Here is an 11,808-nt window from a genome sequence, read left to right as displayed (position 1 = left end):
CAGAGACATACAGAGTTCATTATCAGAAAATGAAGGAATTTACTAGGGTTATGAAAAGGCATTCATATGAGAGACAAAGTCATGGGATAAGGGAAAAATGGAATAAGGGAACACAAACACGGGATACTTTAAATCAGAAAGGGAAAAACTATTTAAGTTATGAAATGAGTTTTGCACAACATTTGAGAGAGGTTCCTGGTCTCCTTTGGATATGTATGGATAAGCAAGTATAGGATACATAAAATTATATACCAGTAAAACTAAGTCAAAACATTGGGATTCTTAGGAGAGTCGTTGTGTGCAATGTGCAGAAGCAGAAAGCTAGCAGAATTGCTGAGTTAAGGGTTAACCTGACTCTTTCTGGTCACTGCCTGGCAGCTCTGCCCATGTCATTTGTCATTAGAGCGTCACAGGAAAGCACATGCAGCTGACCTCGGAGCTCTGACCTCTGAAGTATAATAAGTCAAAAGTTAAAGTTTAAATGTGATAAGTTTGCAGTTATTATTATTTTGGCCACAGGCCTGGGAATAGGGGAAGCTTGACACTTTGGGGAAAAAGTGTAATTCCTGGTTCTTTGTGGGATGTGGTTATTCTTTTGAATTTGACTTGGTGATGATTATACAATGTCTTTTTCTACCTGCTTTTGGAGTAACAATAAAAGACTGGGGCCAGAGAAAGGTGAGAATGAGGTACTCGTGAGGCGTGTGAGGTGTGTGTGAGGTGAGTGTAGGGTGAGTGAAAGGAGAGAGAATATGAGGGGTGTGTGTGGGAAAGAGAGCATGAGGAGAGAGTCAGAGGAGAGTGTGTGTGTGGAAGTGTGAGAAAGGGAAACAACCCGCAGCCTGAAGAGTACATACCGAGTCAAGCTGAAAGAGAGAGAGAGAGAGAGAGAGAGAGAGAGAGAGAGAGAGAGAGAGAACTTTAAGCCTTAAAAAATTGCCTGTCAGTTTGTACCCAAAAAGTTGACTGTGTGAGTTTATTATGGGTCTTCCAGATATCCCTGCTTCCAGTTGAGAACTCCGATCCTGTGTTGAGGCTAGACCCTGACTCTGTGTGTGTGTGTGTGTGTGTGTGTGTGTGTGTGAGAAGGCTCCCAGGATGCAAGCTCTGCCATGGTTCAGAGAGAGGTTAAGCCATTTGCCCAACGACACAGCAATGGCCTGATTGGGAAGTCAACCCACGCCCACTTGCCCAATAACTGTTATCAACTACCCTGAGCTTCTCAGAGGAAGGTCTCTTCATTGAATATTGGTGTGTTTAAACGCCTGAGGGGCTGCTTTGAAGCCTCTGCCTCACCACAGTAGACTTGGCTCTAGTGGGATAACTAGTTCCGATTGATGGGGGCCATGTGCCCTCTGGTGGTCAATTCCGGAATGAGTGGGAATAGGGACAGAAAGAAGGCTAGGTGTGAAGGTTGACTTTCCCGCCCCTTCTTTTTTTTTTTTTTTTTTTTTTTTTTGGTTTTTCGAGACAGGGTTTCTCTGTGTAGCCCTGGATGTCCTGGCACTCACTTTGTAGACCAGGCTGGCCTCGAACTCAGAAATCCGCCTGCCTCTGCCTCCCGAGTTGCTGGGATTAAAGGCGTGCGCCACCACGCCCGGCTATCCCGCCCCTTCTTGCAGGAATCCTAACTCTGAGTAACTCCTATTCTTTCTTTAAAACTCTGGTTGCAATGTACCCTCCTCACCCCCAGGAAGTCATTCTTGGGTCATCAGAGATATCCAAGGTCAGTTTAGAGTCCAAGCCTCCCCGCTGCCTTATGGTGCTGGAGTGTTTGTGTGCATTTCATAGACGCTAGATGAATGTTGAACGAATAAGTAAATAAATACAGGAACTAACCTCAGGAACATTCTGGGCCTAGCCTAGAAGACGACGCAGGCTTCATTCACTCCTGAAGAGTCACACGGGGTGCCTGCGGGCTAGAGGATCCTCCTTCTACCAGAGAATGCATCCCTTCTTCATCCTTATCTCGGGTGTTTGTGGGACGCCTGATGTGTATCGTCCAGACATGATACTCCCTTCTGCCTGGCACTGTTTTTACAGCTTATCAGGTGCACATAAGTGTATGTGGGAGGGCTGTAGAGACCGCGTGAAAAGGCAACATTGCAGCTGAGACTCCGGAGTTTGGGGGACCAAGCACTTGGAGGCACAGGCAGTGCAGTGCAAGCAAATATCCACAGGCAAGCTTGTCTGGAAGGCTAAATGAGGGGAAGGAAGCTGGGAAATGAGGGCTTGGTGGTTCGAAGAAGAGGAGGAGTCTCTTAGGCCCCGCCCCTCACTTTTTTTTTTTTTTTTAGGGATAGCCCTAACAGCCTAAGCCATTGCCAAGGCAACCAAGTCCCGCCCCTCAAGGACTCCAACTTCGCGGCTGTACTTGGCTTTCCGAGGCCTCTACATCCAATCCCGTATGCCGGAGAAATTCAGCACTGTCGACTACATCCCCGTTCTGGAGATAGTCACCCGCCTTCAGGCTTGCCCATCCTGGTTGCCAAGGAGACGGCCCCGCAAGCTTGGAGCTCCGCCTCCAGGCTCACGCCAAGCGGATTTCAGGATTGGTCCCGTCGCTGCCTCGTCACCATGGAAACCCGGCCCCGCCCTGCGCAGGCTCAGCCTGAGGACCCTAAAGCTTTCCATTTACCTACAGGTTATAACCTACCCCAGGTTGCCAAAGAGACATCCCGGGCCCCCACGAAGGCCCCGCCCTTTGGTCGCGGAGGCTTCCCCGAGGCCCCGTCCCACGCAGGTAGCCAAGAAGAGTCTTCTCCCCCACGTAGCCCCGCCGCTCGCTGGCCCCCCATCTCTGACTTCTGCTTCCATGTCTGACTTCACCTCCTAAAGTCGTCGCCAAGGCGACCCGCCTTCGCGCTGTCTCTGAACTTCCGCACTCTTCAAGCGTGACTCCGCCCTTCCACCCCCAAGTGCCAAGCCCTCTAGACTCCGCCCACACCAGATAGGCCACGCCCCCAACATGCTCCGCAGTCTTGACCCTCTCCTCTGTCCCGGTTACTAAGGAGACTAGGCTCCGCCGCTTCGCCCCCAGGCTCCGCCCCACACACTGGACCCCCGGTCTCTGGCTTCCGGAAATACTTACTTTGTCCTAGTGCGGCCACCGTTCTCCACGAGTCAACCCCCCGCAGCGCGTTGCCCGCGTTCTTCCGCGAGCCCCACGCCTGCCGTGCGTGCCGTGCGTGCCATGCGTGAGCGTGCGCGGGCGCGTCGGCCGGCGAGGGAGCAGCAAACGGCCGGCGGCAGGCGCCGCGCGGGGGGCGGGCGGCGCGGAGGCGGCGGTGGCCATGGCCGAGGCGTCACCGCAGCCCGGACGGTACTTCTGCCACTGCTGCTCGGTAGAGATCGTGCCGCGCCTGCCGGTGAGACCTGGGCGGGAGGGCGGTGGAGCTGTGCGCGCGAAGCTGGCTAGAGGGGAAATCGAGACCCGGCGGGGTGCGAGCAGCGTGGCGGGAAGGTCCGAGAACCTAGGGCGGCGGCGGGGTCGCCCGAGGGACGCAGGCTTGGTCGGACCCGGTGGGGCTCGGAAGCTGAGCTCCGCGCTGGGGACGGCCGCCGAGCGCGTGGCCAGGACGCGGGGGCGCGCGGCGCGGCCTCGAGCGCCGCCCCGGGCCTCGCTGCTGCGCCCAGAGGAGCTGCGAATCCGACGGCGGAGCTGGAGGGTCTGGGAAGGTCGTACCTGCGACTCCTTGCCTGTTACAGGCCTTGTGCTAAGGCTTCAGTGTGGCTTTGACCAGTTGCATCTCCCGGTCCCCCCTGGTTGTCCCCTGGCCTCCTGCTTCTTCCTCGTAGCTTTGGACATATGTATCCCGAGGACCCTGCTTGGGTGTCCTGCATCTTTTCTGGTTCAAGGTGGTTTTGGCCAGGTGCATGCCAGGGATCCTGCAAGTTTCTTGAGAGTGACTTTGACTAGACTGGTATCCCCAGGCCTCCTCTCCCAGGACAGAACCTCCCACCTTCCAGGCATCCCTTGTTTCATACCCAGGTTTGAGGCTCACTCCTGGAAAGGTGATCGCTTAGTACTTGCAACCTACCGTGGCCTTTCCAGGCCAAGCGTGGAGCCTGCTCCTGCCCTTCGAGGTGGAAGCCTGGGTGGGTCCTTGAAGAAGTGGTAGCTAGTTTGGTGTAAGCCACTTTACCATTGCGGAGAAGGTGGTGGAGTAATCAGCCAGAGTCTGTCAGGGTGACGGGGTGGGTGGTAAGAGGTGCTGTAGTTCCTTCTGGTCTCTGCACACTCCCTCTGGATGGTGACACCGTGACATTCTTCAGGGTGATTAACTCCAAGAATTCAGGTGGTGGCATACACCTTTTATTTCAGTACTTGGGAGGCCGAGGCAGGCCGATGTCTGAGTTTGAGGCCAACCAGTTAGTTCCAGGACAGACAGGAACCCTGTCTAGGAAGGGGGGGCAGCTTGGAGAGAGTGGTATGTGGGGTGCCAGGTGAACCTGGAACATAGGAATCTGATTGTTATTTCTACTTGTGTTTCCTGTGCCTCAGCCTTGCCTCCCCAGATCTGCCTTGACGCCCCTGGACTGGGGGCTATGCTGCCCCTTGGCACCATTGTGAGCTCTGGGAACTGTTTTCTGTGAGGAGATGGCCAGACCCTGGTGTACACCTAGCTGTCAGGTTTCCTTCCTGGGACCAGAGCAGCACCAGGTTCTGGCTCTGTGCCCTTGAATAAGGAGGACCCTGACCTCTCAACTGCCACTGTGCCTGGCAAGAACCTACCTGTAAGCCCCATGACCCAGCATGGTCTTTGTTCTTACAGGGTTTATTATAGGCCGGCCAGTCAGGGAGTGACAAGTGTTTAAACAGAGCATGGGGGATGATTTGTTTTCTTTCTCCAGACAGGGTTTCTCTGTATAACAGCTCTGGCTGTCCTGGGACTCACTCTGTAGACCAGGCTGGCCTTGAATTCACAGAGATCTGCTTGCCTCTGCCTCTCAAGTACTGAGATTAAAGGTGTGTTCCGCCACCACCTGACCAGCATGGGTGGTTTTTGTATGAGCAGCTAGTGTGGGACAGGGAGCAGGGGCAGGTCTGTGGGTTCAGTGAGACTTGCCATGGCCCACACTCCAGAATAGGCCGTCCTATGCGGTATTAGTTTCAGCTGTCTCTCAGACACCTGAGTTCACTGCCAGAGACACCCAGTTCCAGTGGTGGCATCTTCGCAGGCCCTGTGCTCTTGCTGCTCTGCTCTAGGGTCAGATGGGTATCAGCACAGGGTTGATTGTCAGCTGTAGCCCGAGCACAATCTTGGTGCATCAGCTGCCCATTATGCTGCTCTCCCCAGACAAGTGAGCAGAGTTCTAATGCAGTGGCTCACAACTTTCCTAGTGCTGGGACACTTTAATACATACAGTTCCTCATGTGGTGACCCCAACTATACAATTATGTTGTTGCTACGTCGTGTCTATAATTATGCTACTGTTATAAATTGTAATGTAAATATATCTTACTGGCAGATTATCTGATACAGAACCCCTGTGAAAAAAATCCTTCAACCCCAGAGAGGTTGTGGTCCACAGGTTGAGAACAGCTGTTCTAATAGGTAGCTTGTGCCTGTGCGGATGTGGCTGCAGCAGTGGCAGAGCTTCAGGGTGTTGGGAAAATGGCTTGTCTGGGAACGTGTCAGCAGGAAGCAGATGAGTCGGCTAGAGGTGTGGGCAATGCGAGCCTAGACTTGATCGTCTGCTGGGTGTGTTGGTGGAGGCCATGTGATGTACAGGTGTGGACTCGGGCTGTCCACGGGCAGGCACCTGCAGCCTGCCTCCTTGTTTTACCTGCTCATGGGTCCAGGGAAGCAGATAAGGGAAGCCGATGCCTGCTGCTTGTGTGAGCACAGTGCCTGGCATGGGATCAAGCATGAGAGGACCTGGCCTGGGTCCTGGGCAGAGACACTCCTACAGACAGGGTCCCGGGCATAGTGGAGGTGTTCAGAGGGCAAGGCCATGTGCCGCGCAAAGTGATGCATAGACTGGTGAGATGGGTAGTGGCTGGCTTCTGGAGGAGATCTGTCACACAAACATGACCAAGGATGACGATTTTACACTAGGAGCCTTGGGCAGGGAGCTGGGTCTTTGGCTCCCTGTGCCTCACAGCCCATCAGTTCCAGAAGCTGCTGATCCTGTACAGAGTAGGGGCAGAACAGAGGCCTGCAGACAGCCACGCTGTGGCCACGGGTCCGCTCCAGCCCGCTTCGGCCCCCCACCCGTCCTGTAAGCACCCAGAACAGTCCTTCAGTATGTGTTACAAAGGTCATCTGAGTGTAGGGCACCCTATGTCCTGTGATATCCTACAGTCAGGTCTGAGACTGTAGGGGCTGGGAGTGGGGGTCTTGTCTGGGCAGGATGTCACTGGGACCATGGAGACAGCTGCTCTCAGGAGCAGAGTAACCAGGGTCAGGCAGGGCATGGTGACCCTTGGCATTAGCTGCTGTAAGGGGTGAAAGCAAGTAGCGACCTGAGAGACATTTGGCAATGGATGCAAGCTGACCCCAACCATGTCCCTGGGCTGCAGCCAGTGAAGGGTGGCTAGATGTGGGGGTTGAACAGAGATGCCTAACCATGTGTATGCTGATTTTTACTGTGCCAGGGAGGGTGGCACTGGTCTGACGTCAGCCCCATCTATAGTGGGACCACCCAGTTGTCATGAGGCCTGCCCTGGGCCTGCTTGCTGTCTCAGGTCATCTCAGTCACTCTGGAGTTGCCCTGGTGACTAATGGCGTGCCCCTTCACGTGTTCATGGCAGGTCAGTTGTGGGGATGTGTTTGCAGGGGTGCTGAGCAGGCCTCACGTGTCAGAGTGCCGAGTGGGCTACCCTCCCTGCCTGTTCTACTCTTGTCCAACACTTACAAGCTGCCTTTGGTGGGAGCAGGACAGCGTGGCCTGGGCTGTGTGAGGCTCAGTGGTCAGGCCCGTGGCCACTCTTGGTTTAGGATCCATTGTGTCAATATGAGACCTATGGTAATGGCTGCTTGCCTGTACCAGTGCCTTGACACTTGACAGCTGTGGCCTTGTGGGAAGCATGCTCTGCTCTTGTTGGGACTTCCTGTGTGTGGTGGTGTCCCCAGATGTGACTCAGCCCAGAAGTACAAATGTGGCAGGTGATTGGTCTCAGGAAGGCAGTGCCTGGTTTTTAGGCTTTTCCTCTTGCTGTCCCTACATGGGTCCCTAGCTGTCCACATCCTACCATTGTGTGTCTGAAGAAGGGACTGCAGGTCCTGTCATTGTGGGGTGCATACTAGGTCTTGTCTAAGCCAGTATTGGGAAGTCACTGGAATAACCTAGGCTATGGGAGGAGGCCATTACTGTCCTTGCTGCCCTGAGTGCTTTAGACCCTGACTACACAGAACTGCCACATGTGACTTGGAATGGGTGGCCAGACTGACCCTGCCGTTCCCACAGGATTACATCTGCCCAAGGTGCGAGTCTGGCTTCATTGAGGAGCTTCCAGAAGAGACCAGGTAGTGCCTGGGGCTGGAGGCTGGGGGGACCTTGGCATTTCCTTTCCTGAGGACCCAATAGGGGCTTCAGCAGCAGCTGACAGGCTCTTTCTTCCTCTGCAGGAACACAGAGAATGGCTCAGCCCCCTCCACAGCCCCCACTGACCAGAACCGGCAGCCATTTGAGGTGAGTCAGGGTCTCTGGCCCAGGCCTGCCTTCCTGGCCTGCAGGTTGGTGGTTTCTTACTGGTCCCACTGTTGTCTCCTGTCTGTGGGGTGGTTAAGGACTCTGCCTCTGCTGTCTGTGGGAGCGGCAGGCTCACTGCATCCTCTCTACAGAATGTGGACCAGCACCTGTTCACGCTGCCACAGGGATACAGCCAGTTTGCCTTTGGCATCTTTGACGATAGCTTTGAGATTCCCACGTTCCCTCCTGGAGCCCAGGCCGATGATGGCAGGGACCCTGAGAACCGACGGGAAAGAGAGCACCAGTCTCGGCATCGGTATGGGGCCCGGCAGCCCCGTGCCCGCCTCACTGCCCGTCGGGCCACTGGCCGGCATGAAGGTGTCCCTACGCTGGAAGGGTGAGTGGTCTGCAGTAGCTGGTGAGGGCTTCGCTACCACTGGGACACACAGACATGGGAGGCAAGCACACTCCACTGATCCTGAATCTTCGTGCTCCCTTAAGAGCCTCACATGGCTGCCCATGGAGCCATCCAGCCACTTCTCTCCCAGGGAGCCTGGGTCACCCACAGAACTGAGTGTAGCACTCCCAATTCCAAATGGAAGTGGGATAGCCTAGGCTCCACACCCTTGGGTCATGTATGCCCCATGGCCTCTGCCTACCAGGAATCCCTGTGAAATAGTTGTACCCAATGGCTTCCTCACCATTGGTAGAAGAGCACGTGGGTGGTGGAAACAGAACAATCACTGCCAGTGGAAGGCCAGCTTGGTCTGGTTACTGTGTTGGAGGCCAGTGTGGGCTGCAGAGCAAGCCTATCCTGTGAGGTGGGCTGCAGGCCCTGTGACACTGTCTCTTCCACAGGATCATCCAGCAGCTCGTGAATGGCATCATCTCTCCGGCCGCTGTGCCCAGCCTGGGCCTTGGTCCCTGGTGAGTGGGGGGCGGGTGCCCGGCCCCTCCTACCCTGCGCCCCCTGACCCGGCCTCTCCCCCCAGGGGCGTCCTGCACTCGAACCCAATGGACTACGCCTGGGGGGCCAACGGCCTGGACACCATCATCACGCAGGTACAGCGGCCGCTCAGCGTCTGTGGGGGGCCGAGAGGCTGGCCTAGTAAAGCAGATGGGGTGCTACTCTGTAGCACCAAAGGCCTCTGCAGCTCTCTCATTCTCTGGTGTCACACAGCTCTGGCCAATCCCTCCTTCCCCTCACCTCCTAAAGAATGCCTGCTGTCCTAGGGTGCACAGTGGCCTGTACCAGAGCTGCACACCCGGGACACCCCTGAGGTTTAATGGGCCTGGTCTTGCTGATTTGCAACTCTGCAGAGCTGGGCAGGTGGAGATTCCCCACCCCACCCCACTGAGCACCATGCCCTCTCCACCTCAGGTCCTTCTTCCTTCTTGTCTTTCAGCTCCTCAATCAGTTTGAGAACACCGGCCCCCCACCTGCAGACAAGGAGAAGATTCAGGCTCTCCCCACGGTCCCAGTCACAGAGGAGCACGTGGGTATGCTCACTGGGTTGGTGGACAGAGTCCCCGGGGACCTCCCCATGTTGGCATGCCTCTCACGGACTTGCTTCCTCTGCAGGCTCAGGGCTCGAGTGCCCAGTGTGTAAAGAAGACTACGCACTGGGTGAGAGTGTGCGGCAGTTGCCCTGCAACCACCTGTTCCACGACAGTTGCATCGTGCCCTGGCTGGAGCAGGTGACTGCCCTACAGCTGAGGCAGCCTGCACACATGGGCCTGTCCAGCGCAGGCCCAGATGTCCTCCTGCTTGCATGCCAAGCTACCTCTGACCCTAAGCCTGACAGACACAACTCCCACCTTAACCTAGCCAGCCTGACTACCAGTCAGAAACTTTTTTAAAATTAGATATTTTCTTTATTTACATTTCAAATGTTATCCCCTTTCCTAGTTTCCCCTCCAAAAATCCCCTATCTCCTCCTCTCTCCCCCTGGTCCTCCACCCTCCCACTCCCACTTCCTGGCCCTGGCATTCCTCTATACTAAGGGCATAGAACCTTCACAGGACTAAGGGTTTCTCCTCCCACTGATGACCAACTAGGCCATCCTCTGCTACATATGCAGCTAGAGCCATGAGTCCCACCGTGTGTTTTCTTTGATGGTTTAGTCTCAGGGAGCTCTGGGGATACTGGTTAGTGAGTGCATATTGTCCTCCTATGGGCTGCAAACCCCTTCAGCCCCTTGGGTCCTTTCTCTAGCTCCTTCATTGGGGACCCTGTGCTCTGTCCAGTGGATAACTGTGGGCATCCACTTCTGTATTTGCCAGGCACTGGCAGAGCCTCTCAGGAGACAGCTATATCAGGCTCCTGTCAGCAAGCTCTTGCTGGCATCTGCAATAGTGTCTGGGGTTGGTGGTTTATGGGATGGATCCCCAGGTGGGGCAGTCTCTGGATGGTCATTCCTTCAGACTTTGCTCCGAGCTTTGTCTCTGTAGCTCCTTCCATGGGTATTTTGTCCTCCCTCCCTCTTTTTTTTTTTCTTAAAGATTTATTTGTTTTATGTATATGGGTACACTGTAGCTGTACAGATGGTTGTGAGCTTATATGTGGTTGTTGGGAATTGAATTTAGGACCTCTGCTTGTTGTTCCCCCTTCTAAAACAATCGGAAACTCTTTCTTTTCTTTTTTTCTTTTTTTTTTTTTTTGTTTTTGAGACAGGGTTTCTCTGTGTAGCCCTGGCTGTCCTGGAACTCACTCTGTAGACCAGGCTGGCCTGGAATTCAGAAATCTGCCTGCCTCTGCCTCCCAAGTGCTGGGACTAAAGGCGTGCACCACCACTGCCCAGCAATCAGAAACTCTTAACTGAAAACCTAACACTAGCCACAGCTCTTTTGACTGGACCGTTCTTCCCCTTAGCTCTGAGCCTACCTTTACCATGCCTGTCTCCAGCTATGGCCTCTGACATACACCTGAACCCTAAGGCTGACCTCCTTCACTGTAGCCCTGGCTTTTCTCTGACCTTGCCCTTACTGATGTGCCTGTCTGCACCTTGAGCTGTGGCCATAGAGCCATCTTACTTGGATCCTCAACCCAGACCCAGACTGCCCCAACTCACTCTAAGAAATCACAATCATGGCTGAGCCAGACCGCCGGTTACCTTGATTTTAGCCTAGGCCCTGCTGACCCTTGCTTGCTTGAACCATTACCCTGACTCCAAACCTAATTGTATCCTTGGCCCTCCTCTCTGCCCCCCCCTAACTCCTCTCTCCTCTCCAGCATGACAGCTGCCCGGTCTGCCGTAAGAGCCTCACTGGACAGAACACAGCCACCAATCCCCCGGGCTTGACCGGTGTAGGTTTCTCCTCGTCCTCGTCCTCATCCTCCTCCAGCTCGCCCAGCAATGAGAACGCCACAAGCAACTCCTGAGTCCCACCTGGCCATCCCCTCCCCGGGGTTTGGTCATCCCACCCACCCCAGGTGCCCCAGCACCGCCCGCCCGCCTGCCATGGCTGTGGACTAGAGGTGCTGCCCGTGGCGGCCGGCAGTACCTGGCGGGCCCCAGGCTGCGGGCAGGCTCGGACTTGGCCATGGCCACTCCTGTTTGGAGGTGTGCACGTGGGTCCCATGTCCCCAGCAGGCACCTTCAGTCCGTCTTAACCTCACCCTCCAAATGTTCAACGGCAGAAGGGTTTTTATGATTTTAAATTATTACTGCTTTGAAATAAATGGACGTTTGAGCCACGTGCGGCCATGCATGGTCTGTGGAGAGTCAGCAGAACTGTCGCCAGGCCCAGCCCGCCACACGCCCTGGGAGGCCAGGCCCAGCACCCAACCAGCGCCGGCCTCGGGACCACAAGGGTGACCAGCAGACCCAGGAACAAACTGCTCCAGCAGACAATTTTTTTTTTTTTAAGGGAAATGTGTGTTATCTGGAAAGCTATTTAAAATACACCTACTCAAAAAAGCAGAGCCCATGGCTTGGCGTCTTCCTTCAGCCAGGGTGTCCATGACTGCATGGTGGGGCAGTGCACAGGGTGGGTTGGAGCTTCTGGCAAAGGCTTGATGGAACCCAGCCCTCGGCAGTGGTTGGTAGGAGGCAAGACCGGAAGACTTCATCCAGAGCTGCTGGGGTGGGAAGTTGCCTGGTGCAGCCCTGCAGCGGGTGACCAGGCAGTGGGCCTGTAGTCTCATCCCACACACTTGTCTTTGGTTCG

The 11,808-nt window shown here is 55.1% G+C and overlaps 1 protein-coding gene across 1 annotated transcript; it reads left to right on the top strand.

The window, feature by feature from the left end:
- Positions 1-3,193: 3,193 nt before the first annotated feature.
- Positions 3,194-11,563, top strand: Rnf126 (ring finger protein 126). The gene is made up of 9 exons (XM_021175039.2): positions 3,194-3,368; positions 7,414-7,472; positions 7,575-7,638; positions 7,791-8,035; positions 8,497-8,565; positions 8,631-8,700; positions 9,045-9,138; positions 9,221-9,336; positions 10,871-11,563. Exons 1-9 carry the CDS (start codon positions 3,294-3,296, stop codon positions 11,018-11,020), a joined length of 942 nt encoding a protein of 313 aa, XP_021030698.1. The 5' UTR covers positions 3,194-3,293; the 3' UTR covers positions 11,021-11,563.
- Positions 11,564-11,808: the final 245 nt, after the last annotated feature.

The sequence above is a fragment of the Mus caroli genome, unplaced genomic scaffold (genome assembly GCF_978045245.1).
Source record: "Mus caroli unplaced genomic scaffold, Mus_caroli_1 scaffold_9, whole genome shotgun sequence".
Taxonomy (NCBI): domain Eukaryota; kingdom Metazoa; phylum Chordata; class Mammalia; order Rodentia; family Muridae; genus Mus; species Mus caroli.
The sequence above is the reverse complement of the archived record's forward strand: the minus strand, read 5'-3'. Positions and strand labels throughout refer to the sequence as shown.

Bases quoted from the DNA above. Each gene is read 5' to 3' on its own strand.
- Rnf126 (XM_021175039.2), top strand. From the start codon at position 3,294: ATGGCCGAGGCGTCACCGCAGCCCGGACGGTACTTCTGCCACTGCTGC. The intron at 7,639-7,790 runs GTGAGTCAGGGT...TCCTCTCTACAG, and splicing joins AGAACCGGCAGCCATTTGAG to AATGTGGACCAGCACCTGTT. The intron at 9,337-10,870 runs GTGACTGCCCTA...TCTCCTCTCCAG, and splicing joins TCGTGCCCTGGCTGGAGCAG to CATGACAGCTGCCCGGTCTG.